This window comes from Larus michahellis, chromosome 2 (assembly GCF_964199755.1).
Source record: "Larus michahellis chromosome 2, bLarMic1.1, whole genome shotgun sequence".
In the NCBI taxonomy this organism is placed as follows: Eukaryota; Metazoa; Chordata; class Aves; order Charadriiformes; family Laridae; genus Larus; species Larus michahellis.
Window position 1 is genome coordinate 127131724 of NC_133897.1, and position 27616 is coordinate 127159339.

The window sequence follows — 27616 nt, forward strand, 5'->3', positions numbered from 1 at the left end:
AACATTTAATATATATCATGTTTCTAGACTTGCAGGGCAAAGGTAAGTTGTTGCGGAGAGCCAAATTAAAGAAACAGCTGGAAGTTATCTCACCAGAAGTATCTACAGAAAGCGGATGAAAGAAATCACGGGAAAAAATATTCCTTTATATGGTAGCATGTTCTCTAAGCCTTACGTAACACTTAGAAGTAATTGTAGGTGTAAATCTGACTTATATTTCAACAAAATCTGACTTATATTTCCTGTCATCCCTTATGCTGCATTACCCAACCCCAGTACACAGTGAGAGAAAGTTAAGCCAAACGTTGGCACATGAGGTGATGAAACTATCTACATTGCCTTGAATATCCCCAGTTGTGAATGCAGCCTGTGGCAAACACTGGAAATATGAACTACTAGGGACTCATGCTCAGACGCTGTCACTCCCATGTTTGTGAGTGGCAAACAGTCTACGGGAAACTCCAGAAGTGGAATATTTCAGTAAGGTGCCTTTTCTATCTGGGCATAATCAGATCTAGTGGCATCTAAGAAAGAAGAAAAAAGTCTCTCCTTCTGACCTCAAGCAGCTTGTTTCACTTGCACTGAAAGCCTTTGACTATGATTTAGGACAGCTAACGTAAGAAAAACTTGCTGATGTGGGAACGTAATAGGATTATGTTTGCAACATGCTTATGGAGAATGACCCTGGACAACAAGGTCACAAACCTTGGAGTATAGAAAAATATAGGTTAAGATCAGCATACAGCACGTTTTAGGGGGTTGAACCTGCCTGTAGACATTAAGTTAGTGGTGCGTCCCTCTTCTGAAAAATGAAATGTGCCAGCAAGGATCCTTGTACATGAAATGTTCCTAATTATGAAACTTAATGACAGACACTTAAGGCTGTAAGGACCAATTCCAGTATGGATATTACAGTACAGTGCTACAGCTTACCCCAGGAGGCTACATCTGCAGGCATCAAGGAAGAAAATAACCCAGGAAAGAGCAAGAGTTTATATTATTATCCCTTTAGATAGTAGGAAAGCATAAAAAAGTCAGCTTCATCTTTAGGTTTCATCTCACAGTATTGGTCAGGGAATGAGACCCATGAGCATGAAACACATACTGAGAACCTGGACACACAGTCTCTGATATGATCAAAAGCTGCTCCTGAAGCATGCAAAATGTCCTGTGCAGAGACCACATATGGAAGCACAGTATTTATACTGTGTTGTAAATCACCCTACTAGTGTATGGGAATAAAAAAAAATAGTGTAGAACCCCATAGCCTATTGTCAAGCTGCCTGCAAAGTCTCCACGTGAACGTCAAGCTGGTGGCTATACTTGCAGAGCAGCATGGCAAAAGCCAAGTAAATATAGCAAGCCATTTTCTGAAGCTGAAGGGATGCAGTCATGATATACTGTTTCCTATAGGATTAAGGTCTTAAGGGGGACTAGAAATGTTAGAGAGCTTTGGCTTTGGTTCAGAGAAGCACCTGGAAGCTTGGTTGCTTTTCTGTCACTTCTCCAACTGGCTACAAAACTCATAAAAATAGGCTTCCTGAAAAAATGTTTGATAGTCCCAGATCCCAGGCAATGATGTCATGCTCAGATGTCCTGCTGTGTTTGGTATTCCTGCTTTTACATTAATTTATTCCTGGAAATGGTGAGATGAGTACAAGTCTAAAAAGGAGGATGAAGCGGAGACAGAAGCCTTGGCAGGAATTTGATTTCTGAAATAAGGTTGAATATCAAGAAGCACATTCTCTGATCAGTTCATTCATTTGTAGGGTTTCCAGCTGACCTGAGGTGTTCTGTGCTTATTCTATATAGGATTTATGGACTGATGTAATTAGAAAAGAAGGAGATTATGGACCTGAATATGTCTTTACTCTCTCAAGTACAAATCAGGAGTAAGATAAAATTAGCTTGAGAATGAGACCCACATTTTTTTCAGTTACACCCTAGTCTAAAGATTATATTGTGGGAGTGGGAGAAAAATACAAGCTAATAAATCCTATATGCTGCTTAGACATTGAATTGTTTTCCTCAGAGTTAAATAAATTGCAAGAACCATAATGCAAAGGCAGAAGTGTCAGCAGGATATAATTAAGTTGTGAATTGCCAAGCAGAGATGTAATATGGAAAACCCTTATCTGTTGTGAGCAATTCTATTTGGATTACTCACGAACAAAACATTTCAGTCAGATTTCTCGCAAATAATGTTGAGGAGAACATCATTGGCTCTCCCGTAGCTATTTGAGCTTGCTTCCCTGAAATAATATTACATTTGTGAGTGTATCCATCTCTGTATACATTTTCTTTTCCCTCATATATGTTTGCTTTCATTTGTGAAAGTCATGTTGTGGTTTTTTAAAGACATTCTTGTCTTTAATGAGCTGTAGCTCATTACAGTGTATTATGTATTATATTTAAAGTACCAGTACAGATATGCCACACTCTATAAAAGGCAAGAACATCTCACATATATGGAGAAATGAATCATTCCCAGAGAAAGGAGTTAAAATTGTAGTTCAATCAAGGCAATTCTGTTCTTTGTTTTCCGACAGGAAGTGCGCTATCTTAAGGACATCGGAAACTCATCTGTAATTACAAAGTTGTGATTCCTTTTTACAAATAATATAATTAAGTAATGCAAACAGTTAACAGAATAAAAGAGGCTGAGTTGTCTTTTTCACTCAAAACAGATTTTAATTAGTTCCTGACAGAATGTTGTCCTAATACAATGCATTATTGACTGGTCTCACTATTGAGACTGTTGTACAGGGGCTAAGCTACAAAGGCTGGAAGTGGGTAGGTACAGTCCCAACTAATTGCTATTCAGAGTTTTTCAGGTGTCCATTTTAGAAGCAAAGAGCATCATTCACCTGATGCAGTATGTGAAGTGGTCTTTTTCTGGGGCCAAGCCTGTATTTCTTTCCTCTTCAGGACAGAACTTTGGAGACCAAATCATATACTGTGGAAAAAATTTGAATGTTCAGCTTTAGAAAAGGAAGAAACAGGAACATGCTTTCATGTTTCCCAAGGCCGTTTTACAGAATTCATGCTTTCCTGGACTTTTAAGAGTCTAACGGATGAGCACATAGTTTCTTGAGTACGTATTCACTGAGAATGGCTAGTTAATCCTTATTTCCAAGATCAAGACCCTAAATACAAGACCCTGATATATGAGACTCTCAAATACACCGGAAGGCTGCTGCAGCACCCAAAGAGAGTGTGGAGGCTGCAGCTGAGCAAGCAGGAAAGTTGATTCTTGTCCTTCATGAACGGTGGCTCCACAGATCACAGTCCAGTCTTCTCTGTTCATTTCTGAATGGCAAATAATCTTTTTCAACTGCTGAAGTTAAACCACCTGCATTGTTACAAATTATTTGTTTTCCATTAGGTCTATAGGACATCCTTTTTTCCTGGTGCCATGTTAGTGCCTTTAAAGTTTTGTTTTGATAGTAATAGAAATTTATTTTATTTCTTCTTTTGAAGGCGGAGGTACTCAATGAATTTTTTGCCTCAGTCTTCACCTGTAAGTGCTCTAACCACACTAAGTCACAAAAGGCAAAGGCAGGGACTAGGAGAATGAAGAACTGCCCACTGTAGGAGATCGGGTTTGAGACCATCTAAGCAACCTGAAGATGCACAAATCCACGGGACCTGATGAGATGTGTCTGTGGGTCCTGAGGGAACTGGCAGATGAATTTGCTAAGACACCATCTATCATATTTGAGAAGGTATGGCAGTGCAGTGAAGGTCCCACTGACTGGAAAAGAGGAAACATAACCACTATTTTTAAAAAGGGAAAAAAGGAAGATCTGGGGAACTAAAGGCCAGTCAGTCTCACCTCCGAGCCTGGCTAGACCATGGAGCAGATCCTCCTGGAAACTATGCTAAGGCATGTGGAAATAAGGAGGTGAATGGTGACGGCCAGCATGGATTCACTAAAGGTAAATCGTGTCTGAAAAATTTGGTGGCCTTTTACGATGGGGTTACAGTGTTGGTGGATAAGGGAAGAGCTTATCCCTCAGTTCTACCAGATAGAGGCATCGTCTACCTGGACTTGTGCAAAGCATTTGACACTGTCCCGCATAACATCCTTGTCCCTAAATTTAGAGAGACATGGATTTGACAGATGGATCAGTCGGTGGATAAGGAATTGGCTGTATGGTTGCACTCAAAGAGTTGCAGTCAACGGCTCAATGTCAAGTGGTGAGCAGTGACGAATAGTGTTCCTCAGTAGTCAGTATTGGGACCAGCACTGTTTAACTTCTTTGTCAGCGACATAGACAGTGGGATTGAGTGCACTCTCAGCAAGTTTGTAGACAACACCAAACTGTAGACAACAACAAACTGTTGGCACACTGGAGGGAAGGGATGCCATCCAGAGAGACCTTGACATGCTTGAGAGGTGAGCCCATGCAAACCCCATGAAGTTCAACAAGGCCAAGTGCAAGGTCCTGCACCCAGGTCAGGGCAATCCCAAGCACAAACACAGGCTGGGTGGAGAATGGATTGAGAGCAGCCCTGAGGAGAAGGACTTGGGGGTGTTGGTTGATGAGAATCTCAACATGACCTGGCAACGTGCGCTTGCAGGCCAGAAAACCAACTGGGCTGCATCAAAAGAAGCATGGCCAGCAGGTTGAGGGAGGTGATTCTCCCCCTCTACTCTGCTCTTGTGAGACCCCACCTGGAGTACTGTGTCCAGCTCTGGGGCCCCAACACAATAAAGACCTGTTGGAGCCCAAGTCCAGAGGAGGGTCACGAAGACGATCAGAGGGCTGGAGCACCTCTCCTTTGAAGATAGGCTGAGAGAGTTAGAGTTTTTCAGCCTGGAGAAGAGAAGACTCTGGGGAGACCTTATAGCAGCCTCCAGTACCTAAAGGGGGCCTACAGGAAAGATGGGGAGTGTAGTGATAGGAATGAGGGATAACGGTTTTAAACTGAAAAAAGGTAGATATAGATTAGATATTAGGAAGAAATTCTTTACTGTGAGGGTGGTGAGGCACTGGAACAGGTTGCCCAGGGAAGTTGTGGATGCCCCATTCCTGGATGTGTTCAACAGGCTGGATGGGGCTTTGAGCAACCTGGTCTAGTGGGAGATGTCCCTGCCCATGGCAGGGGGGTTGGAACTAGATGATCTTTAAGGTCCCTTCCAACTTTAACAATTCTATGACTCTATGATTCCACGAAATAGGGATAAAGAGGTTTATATGAGCACATACTCAGCAAATGCATCAATATGTTTTAATTAATGAATTATCCATTCAGTGCTACAATAATTCACTTTATCTCTCACCATTCCCAGTGAATTATTTATATAGTGACATTTGTTAGCAAACTGCCATTTACATAACTTTTACATTATCGTTCTCATTATTAATTATACTTTTAATAATTCCTTAGTGCTTGGTCTCATCAATGAAGAAGAATGGATGGTGCCTATGAAGCATTTAGCCTTATCTTAATTCTATATCCCTAACACCATTGCCAATAGCACAAGAGTGGATACATAATACTTTATCTGGCAGCTCTTTTGTTTGGTACATTCCGTTGTCTCCTTTTCTCTCCTGTATGCCAGTATCCCTGAGTTTGTTCTGTAAAAGCAAAGGATGTTTCCCTATTAATCACTATTTAAATAACAGAATTACCTTTCTATTGTACTTGCTTCTTTCTGTCCCAGACAATGACTATGAATTAATTAGGGTTAGAATATTGGAAATTCCTATGAATTTTAACATTTTATTTGGAACATTCTGTGTGCATTATTGAATGATTTTACACCTCCTAATGCAAAACTGATGATATCTCTACAAGCCTCTGGGGGAGCATGTGAGGTCATTAAAGTTAGATTTGCAAAGAAAATATATGGATTTCTCTCTCACATTATTCTTTCCTGTGCTGATAATGCTATTTTTGAGCTCTTGTTCAGAGTGTCTCATTTGTATTGAAAGATACTCTTATCCTTTATCCTATTCATCTACCTTTCCAAACTTTGCATTTCATAAGGGAAATGAACTGTGGTTTTTCAATACTTAAAACATTCCTACAGGAAAACGAGAACTTACGTTTTCAGCTGTTAGTGTTGTCTCCTGAGATAATGGTCACTGAAAGGCAGCCCAGCGTGAAAAGCGAATATACATGTCAGAAATGAAAATAACAATTTACACCACATCTCCTTCCTGTCTTCATTGCTGATAGTTTATTCTCTCCGTGAAGGAGGATTCCAGAAGTAGCATTGGTGTTTTGGCATCCAGGCATCTGCGTGGGAAGAAAAATGATGAAGTTTTATTAAAAACTCTCCCTGGAATCCTAAGTTTGTTCTGGTTTTCTGCTGATTGTTCATTATTGTTTTTATTTTTAAAACAAAGGTTTTTTAAATTCACGGATTCATGGGAGCTCACAACATAATTAGCACCCTGCAGGTGACTGAGGGAGGAACGTTGGCAAACACAATCCCTCCTGAAAGCAATGAATCCCTCTGTACTACTTACCGAGCAAAATCTTAGTGTGTCAAGCCAGGTGGACTGCTTAAATAGAATTTTTGCCTTCAGAATCAGGCATTATTTCCATAACCTACATTTTTCTCTTTTAAAATAAACTTTTTTTTTTTTTCAAAAGTGAATAGCAACATCTATTTAGGCTTAAATTTACCACTCTGTATTTGCATAAAATTTATTGTATTTAAGTAATATACTCTTGATGGTAAATTCCTAAAGAAAGCTATTTAATGGGAAGAAAAATATTGTCTATGCATCCAGAACCAAAGCTTGTTGAAATGATTAAACAGGTTTTAACAGCAGACAAAATAAATGTTTTCTTCATTTCAGTTTGATTTACTTCAATAACTAGTTCAAAGTTAGGGAACTGCTTAGAAATGGAGTGAGCTGAAGCATCATTATCTTTAAATGGTCTATGAATAAATTCTCAGCCTGGGATGCTGAGACTTATGAATTCATTCATTAACTGTATATAAAATTTGCTTTCGTAATAAAGCAGTTTTAAGTATAAAATGTTTGATACGTTTTTCCTCTGTACACAACATGTTTATTGCAATGTTATTTAAATAATAAATACACTTGAAAGGCTGGGGTTTTGCATTTCAATTGAATCCCCATTTCCATCCAAAGCAGCTTGATATGAGTCGTAAGTAAACAAAAATTAATCTTCTAGTAAAGAAGAATTATCATTCATTTCTAACAGAATGCTGTGTAAGTGTTAAGCATTTGAATAATTATGCTGAACTATATAACTTCTTAAATGGGAATTTAAGGTATTTTTCTGGTAGTGTATGGAAGTAACAGATTAGTTTAAAAATTAGATTCAGTTGCAAAGCAACTTTGTTTTTAAGTTTATCTACCGACAACAATCAAACTCAGTTGAGGAAAAAAGGGTAATACACATTCAAAATAAGCACAGAAAGGTATTTTTAAAAAAAAATGTTTTACAGTTTTTGTGCTTCAAAGTGAATAGGAATTATTACCACAAAAATAATGTGTGAAAATCGGATGAGAAATAATTTTACATTGAATTCTTTTTGTGAAAAATATTTGACAGGTTTTCCAGAGACTTTATAGTTCATGGCCTTATAAATAGGCAATTCTATGTTATATGGGAGATAGAATGGCTATATGAACATTAAGTCATAACTCCCTACTTTAGGAGCATCTATACTCAGAATTTTAATTCAGTAGAAAATTACAACATTTCTAAAATTGATTTAAGTTCAAACTGAAAGAAGATAAATTTTTTATATTTTCTACTTATTAAAATTCTGTTTAAAAGTGGTGGCAATATCAAAATGTTCGACATTTTTTCCCTCAGCAAGAGTAAGGCAGTTAGTTTAAATTTTGATCTAACAAGAGTTACATTATTTTAAAAATGAAGATTAGTTTATGTGATGCTGACATCTTAATTAGAAAGACTTGGTTGCTTTATATTAGGCTTCTTTAATGGCTTATCAAAATCATAAAATTCATATTCTTTCTTTAAAACAATAACCACAGTAGATCCTGTTAAATCACCCAGCTGACAGAGACACCTATTCCCGACTTGCTCAAAGTTGTGAATTAATTAATTTGTTTCAGACATGAAATTGCTAGAGAAGCATTTCAGAATGTCGTTTGATAGCCACTCTTGTTTGTGTGTATCCAAAGTTGTAAGGCCAATGAAATCTCGGCAGTGGAGGTCCATTTCTCAGTGCTGGCTGAGCTAAAGGAGAAGGAAGAGATTTTATTATGTCAGTGGTGGAGAACGCATTTAAAGCAGCAAGGATCTCACCGGTTTCAACCAAGTGCTGCTATACTAATTATGCCTTGTCTGCATCTCCTGTTTCCTCCTAGGTCTTACTGCTGCAGCATCTCTCGTATCCCTGGCTTGGGCTTTGGCTTCCTACCAAAAGGCCCTCCGTGACTCCCGTGATGACAAGAAACCCATCAGTTATATGGCTGTTATAATCCAGTTTTGCTGGCATTTCTTCACAATTGCAGCAAGGGTCATTACTTTTGCTCTGTTTGCCTCGGTTTTCCAGCTGTACTTCGGGATTTTCATCGTGCTGCACTGGTGCATCATGACCTTCTGGATCGTCCACTGCGAGACAGAGTTTTGCATCACTAAATGGGAGGAGATAGTTTTCGACATGGTCGTTGGGATAATCTATATCTTCAGCTGGTTCAATGTCAAGGAAGGAAGGACACGCTGTAGGCTTTTCATTTACTATTTTGTGATCCTTTTAGAAAACACCGCCTTGAGTGCTCTCTGGTATCTGTACAAGGCCCCACCAATCTCTGATGCATTTGCCATACCAGCACTGTGTGTAGTGTTCAGCAGCTTTTTAACAGGCATTGTTTTTATGCTAATGTACTATGCCTTCTTTCACCCCAATGGACCAAGGTTCGGGCAGTCGCCAAGCTGTGCTTGTGAGGACCCTGCCACTGCCTTCACCCTACCCCCAGAAGTGGCCACAAACACTCTACGGTCCATCTCCAACAACCGGAGTGTCACGAGCGAGCGGGATCAAAAATTCGCGGAGAGGGATGGGTGTGTGCCTGTGTTTCAGGTGAGGCCCACTGCACCGTCCACACCTTCATCCCGGCCACCAAGGATTGAGGAATCTGTCATAAAAATCGATCTGTTCAGGAACAGGTATCCAGCGTGGGAGAGACATGTGTTGGACAGGAGCCTGAGGAAGGCAATCTTAGCATTTGAATGTTCCCCTGCTCCTCCACGGCTACAGTATAAAGATGATGCCCTTATCCAGGAGCGCTTGGAATATGAAACCACATTATAAATGAAACAAAAACAGAGCTCGAAGAAGCTCCAATGTTACAGTCCAAATTAAGGGTTGACAGTAGGGCTGTAGGAATAACTAAACTGCGTACTGCAAGTAGAGCAGCAAGCTGTAGTGTTCTTAGTCTGGCTATCATCATGATTATCATTTGATCCACTGTGTGCAGTCTGTCTGCAGGACACTGATACAGCAGCAGCACCTGAAAGCCTCAAAAAAACCCCCAAGCCCCAACCCACACATACAGATCAGTTACTTCAGCTGGGGAAACTCGCCCACAACTCCTTGCTGCTATGAAACTCTGACTGCACGGTACTTACAGTCAAACCCATAGGAAGGCTCTGACCAGAGCTTTCAACTTTAGCCAGTAGTGCATTTTATTTTAGAAATGAATGATTGATATTTGCATAATCAATGGCAAAAACAAACCAACAAGCAAATCTTTTTCAAAAATAACAAAACTGTAGCACACAGTGTTGCTGTTATGAAAACTGTTTTCTGGAGAAAAAATAGGAGCATAGTAGTCTTCAACACTCCCATAAATCAACCATTCATGTTAGAATAGGTTTGCAAAATATTTCTTGATTAAAAAGATACATCATCATGTTTGTAAGGCTGTCAATGGAAAATAAACTAAATTCTGATTAATTAGGTCATAAGCATTAATAAGAACTGTTTGTTTTCTGTGGAATTTCAAAGTCTTTTAAAATGGAATTTAAGTTCTTTATGTTACTTTCAACAGAAATCCTATGCAGCTCACTTCTGGTTTTCAGGAGCAATATGGAGCTCTCGCACGTAGTGATGTAAATTAAATGATAATCATGATTCAGTGTTCAATTTGCAAAAAATATATATATATGTAAAAGAACAGGGAAGTATAGTTTTCGTATTCTAAACTTTTTGGAGGACACCATTCAGATATTTCGGAAGAAACTACGAGGAGATGAACACGCTGAAACTTCTCTGTTTCAGGACTGAGAATGCGCGATTCAGTGTGTGAATGTATGCAGGGGTGACAAGAGACTGTGACATGCCATACCCTTCTAGTGCCAAACATTGTATAACTGCAAGGTTGACATTGCCTGAAGGACAGATAACGAGCGGCACGAGCCCTACCAGAACTAGAAGCAGGAAAGACCGATCAAGTTCTCAACATGTAGAGACAGCTCTGATTTTTCCCACGCAAGGTGAAAGTGATGTCTTGTAAAGGCTTTCAGCCACCTCTTAGTAAGTATATTCACCGAAGTATAATATAAGCAAGTTATGTGGAAGACCCTCTTCTGCCTGTCCAAGACTTGTGTCCAGATACGTCTAAAAATTATGTTGAATCTCTTGTAGTAGAGTGCTTTTGCTGCAAGCTTTTGGGTTTTAAATACCTCCCTAAATCTAGTCAATGGTATCCTCCTTTATGTTAAAAGTATCCCCTGATGGTGCTTTCAAATGCATTAAAGGTGCAAGTCAAAATTTGATAGTATTTTTTTTAAAGCTGGTGCAGAGTGAAAAACTCATGAATAATTTCAGTATTTTTGTAAAGTAAAAATATGGTATAAAAAGGTTACTTTTTATAAACCTCAAATCTTTTAATACATTTCATTCTCTTTATAGCTTAGATTTTAAGAATTGGTCCATGAATTTTATCAACTGGCTTCTGCAGGTTGATATAAACCTGGTTTTCACACATTATGGATTTGTTTTGCAGTGTAATGCCATATGAAAGCCTACATGGGTACTTTTAGAATACTCTATAAACCGTGGATCCTGCTTCAAATGTAAGTGGCTTGTAAAGACACCAAGCGATTCCATAAGAAACAATTTGCTATAACTATTTCCATCCATTTTAGGAGAGCGAAGCAGAACTGAAGAGTTACTGTTGTAAATGGCATTGTCAGGATGGAGAAGACCTGATGATTGGTATTGTAACCTTCACTGTCAGGTATATCCACTGCAGTCACTGCTGTATATGCTGCTGGGTAAATTTCAGTCTTTCCTATAATTAATATTTGTACTATGAAATGGCCGAGGTTACACAGCCTATGTTTATTTGTATGCGTTCAATTAGCCATTTTTAATGTTGACTTTTTTTATTAGTGAAATGTTCGATACCTGTTGTTCTTTGCTGGGGCGAGTTCCTCAAAACAAAACATCTGTGAAAGTGCAGGAATCTGCAAGGCAGAGGGAACTTTACACAGAGCAGAAAACACCCATGCTTCACGGGTTTCTTAGGTATTTTCAAATTAAGCAGTGGCCAGCTGCCTCTATAATAATTTTTTAAATAAAATAATACTTTGATAGTCCAAACCTGAAGCTTTTTACAAAGTGATTGCCCTTGCCTCCATGGAGATATAGCTGATTTTTCAGAGAAAAGCACTCATATTTTGTCAGAAAATATACCACTGCAAGAACTACTTAAAAAAGATTTTGGGAGCAAGTCCTTTTTCCCGTCAAATTCAGAAGAGCCTTCCCTCCAGAATCAAACGCTAGCTCGCACAAGGAAATTGCTGTTTTTCTTTACAAACAAGGCAAATGGGAGGCTTTATAATCCAAGACTTGAGGGTTTCTTTTGGAAACAGTTTGATGTGTTTGCTGCTTCTTTAACAACTCGGAAATTTTAGCATGAGTTAGGCAAAGTGGGCGGTGCTCCCGAGCTCCCACCTCCCTCCAGCACCTCCTGGGGAGAGGGGCAGCATTGCAGCTACCAGTGAGGTTTGTCTTCTTGTGATGTCCCTCTCATCCTGCCTTGCTGTTCCTCGGAGCTGGGAGCCTTTTGGTCAGGCCTTACAGAAGTGAAGAAATGTTGCTTGGTACAGAATTTAAAGGTTTTCGGTCTGGACCAGTTCTTGTATTGCAAGGTTTCTGAAGAAGGTTTGGGGTGAGTTTCTTTGATTTGCTCTTGTTTGGTTTTGGAAGGAAGGCCATAGAGGCGTTATTTGTCCATGTGGGTTTTAATATCTAGCATTTACTTTCTTTACTCTCCCAGCATTTTTATTTTTTTGGATAATGTTTGTAAATTTATCTTAAGCAAACTACTGCGGGGTCTGAGTGCACAGCGCCGTACATGGCAGTGCGTATACACGGCTTGTCTTCAGAATTCAATCCGACTGTTTGAGGAAAGGGGAGAACTCATTTTATATCGAGTCAAAATTTGCTCTCCAAAATCTTGCTTTGTTACGTTCGTAACGTCAGTGATACTTGCGCTGAGAACAGGATGGCCATTGAAGTCTTAACACTCAAATGACTACATGGACGGTTTCTTAATTTGCATTGCTGTGAACAGTCACATTAAAAGCTGCAAGAATTTTTTATAGAAGTTGTCAAGATTAAATACAGTCCACGTTGAAATCCCATGATGGCCTTATGGACAGTTAATAATCAATATGCACTATTCTTTTTACCACAGACAGTTTTAAAATCAATAAAGTTCAGTTAAGACAGCAATAGCAAAAAAAAAATAATTGTAAAAAAAATTGACTTTTGCTTTTGAAATAATGAAAAAATCAGGTCGTTTAAATTTCATTCTAGAATACAGGAAAATAAAAAAGTTCATAATTATATTCTGGTAAAGAAAAACAATCACATCTCTGTTAGAAGTAAGAATTATGTAAGCATTGTTCTAGTGAAACAAACAGATTTGCTGGCTGATTTAATGGTAACTTCTCTGGTTAAAGACTTGGTCCTAAAGTTTTTGAGAGTTACGGATTTGTATGTTACAGAAAAGACAATTTAAGTAGTATTTACTACTCTAATTCAAGGAGAGGTAATGCATACCCATGTTCATTCAGAAAACATATAAGAAAATGTAAGATAAACCTTTTGTCTTATTTTAAAAGAGAAGTTATTTGTTCTGTAATAGGATAATCTTTTTTTAGAAAATTGAATTCTTTGAAAATATGTGCAATACTTTTTTTCTGCAGATTTCATGATGAAAAAACTCATTCCCACTTTTGTTTACATCAGTTTAAATATGCTTCATGTGCTAGAAAAATGTTTCTTTGCTTGGATTGTATGGGCTTGATGTTATACAAACAATATTTTCACTGGCAAATCAACAAATTTTCTATTAGTAAATTTCTATAACATTGGAGAAAATTTTCCTTCCAAAATTAAATGCTAGACCTCAGTTGCCTGATTTTGTAAACTTTTAAGCAGAGGAGTTAAATTAAAATTTTATTGGAGCTGCCATTTTTAATTTGTGGTGAATAGCTGTTAAACCCAAATTTGTTTAAAATGTACAATAGTCTGGCCAATATATCGATATGTCCCCAAATAGCAATTCATCAGTCATAGTAGAAGTACAAGTGCTGCTTTATTTGCAAAGAGACTCCCCATCACACAATGTATTCATTTACTTTTTACTGGCCAGCAAATATTCACAGCTAGCCTGTTGGGTTTTTTAGAACCCAAATTAAACAGTTTTGAAGTGTTTGTGATTCGATCGTACAACTCCTTAGAAGCCTTAAAAGTGGCGCTGTACTGAGTTTTAGTCGGCTCTGCCAGTGATTCAGCTCCCAAAGCCACTGCCCTTTCTCCGTTCCCTCCCTGAAGTCGTGCAATCTGGAGTGACTGAGATGCGGTGATTTACTCTGCCCTCCCCTGCACTGCCTGCACAATGCCAAGGAAAAGACTCTAGCAGATTGCTGGGGTCCTACTGCTGCCTCTCTTGCTCCTGTGCCTGGTGGGAAGTGGAGTAAATTGCATTTGTGCATCCATCTACACAAGCATATTTAGGTTGAGTCCCTACAAGGGGTGCGTGATGGAAATAATCACAACACGTGTCCATGAATTTACAAGCCCAACACTGTAATTACTAATTCTGTAGTATAACAATGCAGAATGTGGGAAGAATTGTCTAAATACACAATAAGCCATTTAATTTTGCTAATTGTAGCAATTAGACTAGCTCGCATGAAGCCCATGCTCTCAGCAGAAAGCCAAATGGAGTAAGTGGCAAACAGCCATTTATATACCAGAGACATTATGTTATGAAATCCTCCCTTGATTGTTTATAGAACTATGTCTTTTCATTATGGCATTGAATCCATTCCTCTTTATTCTGATAAAACCGATAAAGTACAAAATGAGAACCGATTCTTTAAAATCTGGGAATTAAAAAAACCTGCAAGAGAGTACTGCAATTCACATGTAGTGATTTTTTTGAAACAAATTCCGTCATCATTTTCATTTGGCTGCAAATTGCTGAGTGATCTGCTTCCGAGATGATTTCTCACATCTGGTATGATCAGATTTCATTACAGGAGAGATGGGGTTGACCTCGTAAAGCCTTGCTCACGCAAGGTTAGGGGAATAGAGTCACTGATCTACAGATCCCTTGCAAAGCTTTCTTTAACATGTGAGGGGTCCCCTGGGACCATTTGTGTGACCATAGTGACCTCACTGCAGGTGTTTGGTGGGATTTCTTCACAGTTACACTGGTATGAATATGAGAAGATCAGGCTCCTGGCCTTGGGTGAATAACTGCATGAATTCAGACCACGATAGTGAAAGTCTTCACTTCCTAGTTCCTAACTGAAGTCAGCTGGAGATCTGCTTCATAGCAAAACCCCTGAATGTCACTTGGCTCAGCCAGAAATACGTATTCTAAACTTAGTGCTCTCTCAGCATGAATCAAAGCATTTCTTCTTCTTTCCTTTTATTTCAAACATTTAAGAATATACCCATTTTGACCGAGTTGCCATTTGGTGATACTTTTAAGGAGACTTTGAAATATGTCTATGAAACCAGTCGTTTCCAGTGATCCTTACAAAAGCCAATCGCTGACCAGTGCATTCATTAAAAGGAACTTTTTCTAAACACGTAAGCTCGGCTCCTGTGCTTAGGTTTTGTTCTGAATGCTTAGCACCTAATTCTTATGCAGAGGATCTTATACACCTGTTAGTAAGCCATGTGTCTGCTCTGAATTCTGGAGCAAAGAGATAGGTACGCAAGATGCAGGGGAAAAAGGTCTCTTCAGCACATTTATGGGGTGATTTGCATGAGCTAGAGAGGTAAGAGAGAAGCTTGTGTGTAATTGCAACAGAGTTAGAGATGCTGTATTCATTGACAGATTTACAAGAAATTGTGAGATAAGTGGCCAACTAATAGAAAGATCAAATTTAAACCTCTACATGCAAGGCCAAGACATTTTAAAATGTAACGAAAACTCTCCATCTCTGGGAATGGCTGGGATAAACTTAAAAACGTAATGGATTTGTCAATGTAATTAAATGCTACATTCAGAGAAACAAAGACATGACTGCTATGGATACGAACATTTTCTGTGTCTGTAGATTTCAGACTCTTAGTTCAGATATCTTTGGAAGCAATTGCTTCCGGATCTTACTTCTGGGCATGCTGTAGCCCTAGGCGTGCTAGCAGCTTTTCCAAAAAAGGAATCTGTTCTGATGTAGGAAAGGCCACATCCTTTTAACAAAGCATCGGGCTCGGGTGGCGTTTTTTTTGCATTGAACTAAACCTCACAAGAGCATTTCTAGTGTAAAACAGGTTTGTCCGCTCAGCCACCTTGCATGTAAAAGGTACTGCAGAACAGAAGTTCACCAACAAGTGATTTCCTCATGGTAAAATTGCTGCCAGTTGAACGTCTAGAAGAGCCTTCACAGACATGACGTAGTGCTAAGGCAAGAAAGATGTAGGCTGTGTTACGAGCCCGCTTGGCGCAAGACGTGGGTATAGTCTGGCACTGTCTCCCCCACCTCATCCACCAAAGAGCCCACAGAGAGGAAAACCACGTGCATGGGCTGGACAAAAACCACAACACACGGTGACCAGATACCTGGCAGGATGCAGCACACACGCAGAGGTCAGCACAGGCACATCAGGGGCCTCAGGGCTAATACTGTGATCCTCCAATCTGCACTAACCAGGAGCTCCTCAACTTTTTATGCTAAAGGTTCAAGCACCTACAATTTGGCTCCAGGAGTTGGTCAGAAACACCTCGGTGTTGGCAGCACAGAGTAGCTCAGCTCCTATCTCCCACCTAAGTCTGCCAAGATCCCCCAAGAAGGCATTCTTTTGCCCGTCTTACCTGAAGGACTCGGGTCCTCTGAGGTGCTATCAGACGGAGCTTTGCACAGAAATACCCATGACTGCTTTTCCAGCAGTAGTTGTGTGGTAAGCGGAAACCATGGGGAGAGCCAGGCTCAGTTATCTCTTCAGCTAGCAATGATTCATATCTCTAGCTACTATCTCTCAGGGGAAGGCTATAGGGCTGCACGCTACTGAGGAGAAGGGCACGCTCCCTCCCTCTTATTTTGAGGCTGTCCTTCCTCTTTGTGGAAAACTGAAAGGTTATCCTGTGCAATGTAGACATACTTCTAGTATTTTGATGCATCCCGTCCCCTTAGTGCTGAGGACTCCGAAGTTGTTGTGCACGTCCAGTGCCATCGCCTGCGTCCAGCCTGGAAAAGAATCGGGGCAGATGCAAAATCACTCTGCTCACCTTCCAGCCTGACCAAAAGCTGTATGATCATGGTTAGCACTGTGACAAAGCCTGAATCTCTACGCGCTGCCTTGAATCAGGTCTATTAATGCACTGTTTGCGCCTCTGGCCACGTTCACCTGGTTTCTCGTTGGAGCTCAGGCAGACTTTGTGCGTGCACCAGAGCTACACCATGGAGCTTTTCCTGAGCCTGTGGTGTGCGCCCTTTGCGATCCCAGTTCTTTTGCCGAGCAGAGATCAGTTTGAGCTGAGCAAAGGGCAAACCGGCTGCATGCTGCCTAGTGAAGCGTGTGGAGTAGACGTGGTTCCTCTGGATGGTACGTTTGAATCGGAGTTGTGTGCAAATTGCCCAGGTTATGGCAAATGCAAGAAGTTCAGTGCCCACAGTTCAGAGCATGCTATAAAGAGTACTCTTTGTGAAAGTGTTTGTTTTGCTCATAATAAAAATAATAGGCTCATGTCTCATACTTGGGAGCAAATTTACAGTATCAAATGCATTACTATAGATATATACACGTATATGTGTGTGTGTGCTGTGTGTGTGTATACACATGAAAATGAGTCCTGAGATTCTATTAGGATTTAATCTTATAGTTCATTTAAATTCTAAGCCTAAAAAAAAAGCATCAGGAGCATTGTCGTCAAGTGTAATCAACTGATAACTGCAAAAAGAAAAGAACATTATTGGAAAACACATTCCAGTCATTATTGGAGACAGATTTGCAATGTATTATGCCAGTACTTTAATGAAAAGTTGTGGAGGAAATACGTCTAATGCTATATGTCATCATCTTAAATATTTTGGTAAAAGAACAGGGTGGGGGGAAAAAAATTGTACAAAATAAATAAGGATTTATTGCATTTAGTTAATCAAGGGGGAAAACATATGGGCAAATGCAAAGGGATCAATTAAACCTTTGCTTCATTTAATGTTGATTGCATTTGTTTCACTGAGTATCAGTTATCAATGTCAGTAGTTTATGAAGGAAATAACCTGCAATAATTAGGATGGTTTACTTGAATTTTGACTGAAGAACACTAAAGAGTGTTTGTTATCCAACACATATGCCGTTGCCTGATACGTGCTGTCAGAAGGAAAGATTTGTTAGTTCCTGGATTACGTACTGAAGATAAATTTCAAATGCATGTATTTGAAAACAACGCCCCAGTGAATTTAAATGTACCATGAATACACAGTAGCTATTTCTGAAATTTTAATTACTGATGCTTTTTTTAATGTGTGTTCTGCATTATTGTCTGTGTATCCCAGATCGCTTCTTAGACAATAGTTGATAAAAATGAATACTAAATCTTACGAAGTTGAGGAAAAGTTTACTAGCCAGTGAAGACACTTCCTGCATTGAAGCTCAAGTATACGTCTTGAGTTCCTGACCTGTGTCACCATTCCACATTAAGGACAGTGTTTGAAAAATATAGTCGCTTTCCAACAGGGTCTGAGTTATGGACAGATAGATCTAAAATTGTCGCAGTGACTGGGTCAGACAACAGCAGTAGCTACAGAGGGAAAGTTCAAATGTAGTTACCAATGACTCCCAACATCATTCCCTGTGTTCCCATTTTAGGACACACAGAGCCTTCTTGTCAGCCAGCGTCCACACATGCTGTGATCGGTCGCGGCGCTGGCACCGTGGAGGTTTGTTCTTGCTGAAAGGGAAGACAAAGTAGGCAGCTCGTCTCCAGCTCCCCCTGGGTTATCAGGCTGGCCCACGGGAGATATTTCACTGAGAGCACTTCAGCCATCAGTGGGACTGCCGCACCGATCTGGGCAGGATTTAGCCTTTAGACAGCACTGTGTGGACAATGAAAAATCTTCCTTTGTCAGCAGAGAAGGCAGCTGCCACTATTTATAGTCGCAAAGTGCCAGCATATTGTCATGTATTTGTGGCTGCTATTGATTCCTCCTTTTTTATTTTATTGGAACAGCTTGGAACTTGTCAAGCTTTGCTTAGGTTGATTTGCAGCTAATTAATTCAACAGACATTTTTAATCTTGCAAATTTGTGACTTGTAATACAGTAATCAAGCTCCCGTGAGCAAACATTAATCAGTTGAGGGGGGGGAAAGAAAGCCGTTGTTAGCTGTGTTCAGCCTGGTGCCCACCCTGGAAAGAGACATCTAGAAGAAATGCAACATTAGTAAAATCATCCTAGCTAAGCTTTCGTCATTCATCTTATGAATCATTCATCCATTTGATTTGTTTTATGCATGCAAGGAGCTGTATTTAAAAGAGGATTGCTGGGATTGAGACAGCTCTAGTTGCCATCGATGGGGAACTGGCCAAATTTCTTTCTGGTCATCTATTTCCATATCAACCAAAAAGTCATTCTACCCAGCAGCAGTACAATTTCATTTCTGAGATGACTGTGCTGGTTGTGGAACAGCTTATCCTGGAGAAATGACTGTAACAAAAACCACACCGCATTTAGCGACAGCACTAAGAACTGGGTGAATGAGCGGAGAAAATATTTTATTTGTTGCTTTTAACATACAGGTGGATTTTAGATACTTTGACATGACGCAGAAGGGAAAAACAATCCAATGTTGCCTATACGGAACCTGATCTCTGAATAAAGAATGGCAAGGCATTTTAAGTCCTTTCATAAGCGGGAAGGATGTAGGTTAGTACACTTGCAGTTTATAAAAATCAGTCGGAACGCATGGGTGGTTTAATATTTAACGTAACTCTGGTACTTAGAGGAACACAGTTACAGCAACAGGGGACTCGGCAAGAGCTCATGGCTTGTCTGTATCCCTTCCTGGTACGGAGTTTTCAATCAGGGTGCTGCCACAGCTCCCCCCCGCCCCCCCCCCCCCCCGCAGTCCATCTGCACGGGATGCACGTGTATGTACGTCAATGAGTGATCTGTACATACTTTTTATCGTGGAAGCATCTCCACTGGTAACCTTAGCAGGGAGGCCAGAGATCAAAAAGACACGAAAGCAAAGAAGTGATTCCTCTGGTCAGGATTAAGAGATTTTAGTGAAACACTGTGGAAAAACTGCCCCTGCTGTTTCAGTGGATAAAGGGAGGAGCAGAGTCTTTTAACAGCAAAAAAAACCCTGACCAACAAACCTTAATGCCAAAATAACTATTTATGGTGCAATTACTCTCTCCTCTCGAAAGATGTTGACTGAGAAAGTTCTAGATACAATACAAACTCACTGGAACATGCAGGGAGACAGTGAAAGATACTTTTTAGATATAATTTCATTGCTATTGACAGGAGTTGTTTATTAGCAATAAGATATAAAGGTGTCTCAAACTAAGGCCTGGGAGACAAGGATTTTGTATGGCTGTTATGCCAGTGATTGTTAAATTTAGAAAGCATAGATCTTTATAATAGATTATAGGTCAAAAACCTTTTTTTTAAATTATTTTCTTTACAGAGGATAAATCTCAGATGGCTTCCACAAAGGTTTAAAATAGGCTCAGAAAATGGGCTTTTCTGTGTATGGAATATTATAGGCTTGGTGTTGTTCAAGTGCTTGTGCATTTTCTCATGCTCTCAGCTTCTCATGCAGTACATCGGTAAGCAAATAGTGGATTTGCAAGTCCACGTTCCTTTAGGGCTGATAGTCCTCACAGCAACTTGTTCCTGCACAGCTGAGGAGCATATACACGGGGCGGGGGTGGGGAGTGGGTACATTTTTAAAGGTGTACAGCAGGAAAAAAATAGGGAAGATCAATAGAAGGTGTGGTAAAAGCCTTATTATAATAAGGGAACAGCTGTGAATCCTTAGAGTAGGTGTGTCGTCATAGTATTTGTTCATGCTCAGGTATTCTGTCACCCAGCTCATCATGGAAATCACTGCTGAAGGACTTTCAACCATCTTTTAAATTATCAATTTTTGCTTGTTTAGAAGCAGGAGCAGTATCACCCTGATTTCAGCAGAAATCATTATGGAGGCATCCATAGCCTCATGCATGATCTGTAAGCGTAGCACGTCATAACAGGTCTGTTTTCTTCAAAGATCTACTCAAACAAGTTCGCAAAATTTACTAACTACTGTTCTGATATTTTTTCCTTGCTTCCATTTTCCTCCTGTGCTTCTGAGTCTCAAATGCAACCCCCACTGATCAGAGAAGAAAATGCTCAGGTTATTTAACAGACTTTCTTTTCTCATGTCATAGTAAAAAACTCAAAAATTCCTTTGCATAACACCTGACTATTGAGATAACCTCTATGGTTAGAGAAGGAAAAGCAAGTTAAAGATGTAAATACTGAAGCAATTTTATCAAGTGCGAAGCAGGAACATTTTCAAAGATAGCTGTCATATTTTGCAGCTCAACTGATTTTATTTCGTCATTCCAAAGCCTTGGTATATGCCCATAGCAACCTAGAAGTAAATATCTTTTGTTTCTGAGGTCATTTCTGACTCACAGAACAGCCACTAACTGAGGATCGCGTTGGATTAGCAAACAAAGATCTGCTGTCCCACTGCAGTTCTTCTTTAACAGGACTGCAGTTCCTTTAAGTCAGTTCCCATTGATTCTCAAGGGCAGAAGCTGTCCCCTTCGTAATTTGTTCATCTTGAGGGGATGGATGTTTTCCTGTCTATTCTTTGAGTTGTGTATTATTAACAAGCTAATGTTTATTCTAACAAATGAGCATCACTGTATTTTCCTGCAGGTGCCATTCCATGTATAAGGCTGTCTCAACAGCGGAAGCTGGCTCTGTTCTTCTTCCCATGCTTGCTTACTTGCCTCTTTAATCGAATGCTAACACAACAGTTGTTACTTCTTACGCTGCAGAGCCATGCAAAACTCAGTTTGACTTCTGGATTTGACCCATGGCATTAGCAAATGGGAGAGTCATCTTCTTACTGTAAGCCAAGTGCATTGGAAATGGTACCACTGGGATGCAATAAACACAGTTCCTTACCATGCTGGTTTTATAGTAATTTTCCGGAGTACAGCTATGCTTTAAAACTTCGTGCAGCTCCCTGTAATCTTCTTGTATTTAAAAAAAAAAAAGGGGGGGGGGGCAAAGAAAAAAAAATAAAACTTAACTTTAATTGTTCTTCCTCACTCTACATTGTACACTGTACCTTGTTCTCTTGAAATTTGTGATGTGCAAGGAGCATGTCAGTTAATTCGCATTGGACATTCCAAACAGTTTCCTACAAAAAATATTAATAAATGCAATAGTAATTAAAAAGAGCATATTCTCTAGTCATTACAGCAAAATGTATACTCAGATTAGGCTAATTAATTTGTGCATGCTTCCACCCTTCATATCTTAAGACACAGAATCAAAGTTTGTTTTCAGACTGCCTGGTGAATTTGAGTTGTTTTGGGGAAATGTGTGCAAAGGTGTTTCTAGGTTATTAGTAATACAGGTGAGCCTTCCAAAGCAATTTCATGTGAGGCAAATGATCCTAAAGGACAAACTTGATAGCAGTTGTGCTTACAAAACCTTCTTGAATAATCTACAGCTAAGCAAAAAAAAGAATAAAAAGCAAACAAAAAAAAAAACAAAAGACACTTTTAAAGGATTGATAGAGAAATTTTGCCTAGTGAACACGTTAATAACTCATATTTACACCATCACTCTGGACAGGAGCATTTATTATACCGGGATTTGCTTTGATTACAGGCAGTTTATAATCATAAAGGCTTCCCTGAAGGTCCACCATAGCAAATGGATAACTTCCTTTTTACTTTAATGGAGTCCAATAAGCCCCAGGAGTAAGCATTCGGGCATTTTGCTTTTAAATTTCACAATGCCTCTCCAAGTGAAATTCATTTTTAAGGCATCTCCAATAATTATTTTACAGCTCACTTTAACTTTACTATCAAGTGAAACTGTTAGTCATTGTGCACCCAACACTGATTAGGCTAAGTCAATGAAAACGTCTGAGGAAGGAATATCAGGCTTTGTATTAAGGAACAGTCCACTGGAAAGAATACTGAAGCATTTCTAGTTCTTCCAATTCTTCTAGTCACTGGATGAGGCCACAATACCTGGCTGGATTCCAGGAAAAAAAATAAAATAGCTGTTTAAATTTTCAGATGGCTTATTAATATATCAATTATATTTTAATATTTTCTGTGGAAAAAAAAATATCCTTTAAGCTATACATTTTGATTTCAAGAAAAATCCCCATCTCTCTGTACAGCCTAAGTCACGGGGCTTTAGGGCAGCAGAGGAAAAAGTGGACAAGTTGGGGAGGTGAAATTTTATCCTAAGCTCAAGCAAGAGCCCCCCTGCTCTCCCCACCAGCCTGCCACCCCAGCCCTCCATGATACTTGCCTGTCATGCTTTTACCACTGAAACCCCAGAAAATGGATCTAGGATTTGGATCCTGACAAGTCTCATCTCAGTCTTTAGTGCTGGGTCACACAGAGAGGGGACAGAGGCACCTCAATCGATGGCGCAAGGGTAGGATCAGGCAGGTGCAGGTCGATCCTCTTTTCTTCCAGTTTCTCCAGTGGCTACCACTGACACAGCTGAACTGGTGATGGGGAGAGGGACTGCTTCTTCTTAGGGCAGAGGCTGCCTGTGAGAGCCCTGAGACTTGGGGACGTTATTTGTAGCATGCCTCTGTGAAAAGGAAAGGTGGCGAACAGAAGTTATGACGCAGTGAAGAGGGTGCCTACGTATGTCAAATACCACCGTGCCAAAACACTGAAACATCATGCCTAGTCTGTAGAGGTCAGTGAGAAGAACACAAAGTTCATCAGCTGGTGCAACTCAAAGATGCGGTTTGCGGTTTTCTGTCCTTTGCAAACTGATATGCATAGGAAAAGAACAAAAGATTGCCTTTGCTGTTGCTTCACATGAAGATAAAAGATATTTACATCCATTTCAAAGATGTGCCTTTTAGCATCTTTGTGTTTTATGAAATTAGGCCTGAAAAAATACTTTTCTCCCCTTTAAAATCAGAATATCTTTTTCTGTTTAGATTTACATAAAACTATAAAGCCTTGACTTCTCTTAGAACCTGACATTCTTACAGGCCCACTCCCTCCCGCCCCCCAAAAAATCCGAACAACTTAGCAGGAACTCCTGACAAACATTTTGGGGAAAGCTGCAGTACCGTACCATGCCAAGAAATCTCACGCTCCATTTTCTAATTTTCCACTTAGTTCTGTGGCAAGTGCAGGGAAAATTAAAAACGATGTGCAGGATGTGCAAATGTAATTGGCAATTACCAGTGGCTCTGCCAACATTGTATATAGGTTCAGCACACTGTGAACATCAGTGACTCCACGTTTTGGGCTGCCAGAGATAAAGCTGGTCAAAACCACATGTCACTTTTGAAAATAATAATCAAAATACAGGGAGCATAGAAAGGTAAAATTAAGACAAAAAAAAATAAAATAGGAGTTTCAGGTTTTCCTTGTTTAATAGAAAACAAAAATGAAAGAAGGCACAAATAATTTTTTCACTTTCATAGGTTTTATGTAAACCATATGCACACACTTCAGAAGTAGAAACCTTACGTTTTCACAGGCCAATAAAAAAAAAAAAACAAAACACCAAAACCATTTGAGTTTGTGTTGCTCCCTGCTGTGGTTTCTTCAAGTGAGGTGCCTGGCGCAGAATTGATGATACCGAATTGCATGTACCCAAGTTGTGACCACCAGCAGGGGGATCTGACAGCAGGACTCAGAAGAGCCAGCAGCACATTGAGCGTTCAGTAATGGCATGTATTAGGTAGTTGCTACTGAAGGCAGAAACACATCTCCAAATTTGCGTGTCTCCTAGAAGCAGGCTTTTTTTTTGTGAAATTCATTCCCAGAGCCTGAAGTCTCTTCTTGCACCTGCACACTGGAGTTGCACATTTCGGTAGAGAAAAGCCGCCCGCTCCTCTTCCTAGACAGGAATGGAAGGGAAAGCCGGGGCTGCCTCTGTGCCAGGGGCTGTTAGCTGGAGCTCTGGGACCGTGATGCAAGCCCAAGTCCCTGCTCATCCTGAGTGGGCTCAAGCCAACACTTTCTTGGAGACTGTCGTGTCTGCAGGAGGGGGACCACCATCCCTCTCGCCAGCCGTGAGGGTTGAAATGCAATGGTGCTGGGTGCAGGCAGGAAGGCCCAAGGGGACTCTGTGGTCCAAGATGGAGGCTGATCCTCTCTTTGGGGAGTGCATGGTGCGCAGGGCCTCTGCCTGGGCTGGGTGTGTAACACAGGCTCTGCAGGAACATCACCTGGGGGATCCCCACCATGTGGCCACGTCCCACATAGGTCCAGGTGTGTGGCTACATCCTAGGCAGGCTCCTAGGACATCTGTCCCATCAGTCCCGAGAGACGTAGGAACAGGACCCCTGGCCCTGTGATTCTCAAGTGGCCCGGGTGGAAGATGGGTGTGTAGAAGTTGACCCAAGCTGAGATGGTGGTGCCTCCAGGGACATGTGGTGGTGCATCTTCAGGCCCTCGCAGTGTATTTCTGCCTTCCAGGAGCTGCAGTCCCAGTGGTAGACCAGATCTCGTGTGATGCCTGAGAAAAAGTAAATGACTTCCTAATACTATAAAAAGCCTGTAAAAAAAATGCACATACAAATACTTGAAATTAAAATTCCAATAGTATATTCTGTGTTCATTCCTATATTATTATTACTAATTTTTTTTTTCAGAAATCATGAAGTTTCCTGCTTTCAGTTGTTGCATGATATGAAATAAATTCCAAATGAGTGGATTTTTACTATATATGTTCTGGGTTTGGTTTTTCAGTTACTTTTCGTAAATACATTTTACATCTAACTACCTCAGCTGCCTTTTGTTTTGTTTTTGGCACATATAAAGTCATGCACTTTCTATATTTGGGGATTTGGGGGGAGGAGTTATTTCCATTTTGAATAACCAGGTTCAAAGCCATGTTGATCAATTTCTAGAGGAGATCAATTTAACAAGACATAATTATTGACAGTTGCAGAACATACATTTTTTTTTTTTAGGTTCTGTTGGGGTATAGTTTAACAAAAAAAACCATAAGCTGCTTATTAATTTGCCTTAAAAAATGTGTGCTCTTTCCTATTCAAGTTGTGTTATTTAACTCTTCTCTTGTACACAATTTATGTGACAAAGACTAACGTAACAGTTGGCAGATAAACAGCAAATTGAACAGAACGGACCAATAGTTTCTCAGTTCTCTGTTGTAAACTGTTGCATTATACACTGATTGTGCTAAAATAATTGTTACTGTGCTTATACTCCCTAGTCACCGTTGCGGAAATAAAGTGATGGAAGATCACATTTGTGTTTATGGAACAGTGTAGATACCCCCCTCAGTACAAGCACAGTGACTTGAGGTGAATGATAATCATTGCAGAACTTGTGCTTTGACTTGTAAACATTGTAAAAATGTATTTGGTATTTTATTTGAAATGAAGAATCAAAATAGCTATTAAAAAAAAAATCTTCCTGTAAATATATATATTCTGAATCCATGTATACAAACATTCCTTTAGAGTTCAGATTGTGAAGAGTGTCTTTATTGGCTAGAGACCGCTGCCTCCCGCGGCAGAGGTTACATGTGCTATAGTAAAGAACACAGTGTGTGAAGTATTTGATGTACTGCAGTACCATAGTTCTTTTGGTCTGTTAAGTAAGTTGCAATTTGTGATGAAATGAAGTTGAAAGTAGTGCTTCATACTAACAAATTTCCTTGGTTACAACTTGATTTTTCTTGTAAAACTGAAAAGGAAAACTTGAAAATTTTATATATTTGGATTTTGTAGATTTTTTTTATTTTATTGCAACACAAGGTACCAAAATCATTAAATAAAGTACACTGTGGTCATTTTACCATGACTCTAGAGTCTTTTTAAAACTCTTTTATCCTGGTGGATCGGCAAAAGGATGCTAACTGTTGAGTTTCTGAAATTATTACCAAACAAGACAAAAGTTGACCCAGCTTGCACAACGGTTTGGGACAGATGATCTCCAGAGATCCTTTCCACCGTTAATTATTCTGTGATTCTAGGCAGTATTATCACAGGAGCCCCCATCCCTGAGTGCAGGAGTGACGCAAATGCCTCCCAGGCTGGGAGTCCAACCTGGGACTTGGACAATTTTACAGTTATTGTCCCAGCAGGGACCCCCAGGAAGCCACCAGATAGCCCGACAGGCACCTTGCCCAGAGCAGCAGAACAGGGTGCTCTGGCCACCGTGGGTGAGGTCCTCAGGGCTGTCTTGAAGGGAGACCTCCAAAAAAGCTGCCTTTGCCCAGGGAACGGGCCAGCAGGTCCTCCTCGCTTTTTGGCCCCTCGGAGCCAAAGTGCTCTCTGATATGGTGCCACACTCCCAAGCCGTTCCCCTGGCAAGCCCGTGGCACCAAGGAGGGGAGAAGCAAGAGGAGCCCGACCCTGCCGCCAGCAATGGGGATTTCTGGGCTCTGCTCTCAGGGCTGTCGAGGAGTGTAGAAACACAGGACAGAAGAAGGTGCTTTGCTGCTTTTATTCCCCCATCAGACTCCTGAAAGCATTGCCATTCAGTGAGCAGCATCGAGTAGTGGGGGAGGGCGAGCTGAGCCTCACCCCAGTCTTGTCCCAAGCCCAATAATTACGAAAAACTCTGGGGAAGATGCAGCCGCTTCCTTGATCTTACTGTGTTCAAACCCTCTCCGATTAAGGAGGGTTTAGTTTCTTCTGCTTCTGCCTCCTGGGCAAGTGCTTTAATCATTAAACTATTACACAAGTTGTTGCTGTCTTTGGCAGCATCTTCAATGGCCTTAATAGCCCTCTTGGACTTCATTGCCACATTTGTATGTGCAATGTCACTCCAAGTAGCACCCAAAGTTTGTGCAATGAAGGCCAGCGCCCAGACCTCTCAGCATTTCTGTCCTGCTTCTTGGCCTCCCTCAGGTGACCAAGAAAGGAAGACCAGGGGGAAACAACCCACCAAAAAACTAAATAATTAGTATAAGT

At 40.3% G+C, this 27616-nt stretch overlaps 1 protein-coding gene across 1 annotated transcript in view; it reads left to right on the forward strand.

Annotated features, from left to right (window-relative positions):
* XKR4 (XK related 4) overlaps positions 1-26494 on the forward strand; it is a 246871-nt gene extending 220377 nt beyond the window's left edge. Inside the window, exon 3 of the mRNA XM_074577045.1 lies at positions 8331-26494. Within this exon, the coding sequence (XP_074433146.1) occupies positions 8331-9277 (947 nt within the window). The 3' untranslated portion in view covers positions 9278-26494. The remainder of the gene's footprint in view (positions 1-8330) is intronic.
* The last annotated feature ends 1122 nt before the right edge of the window (positions 26495-27616 follow it).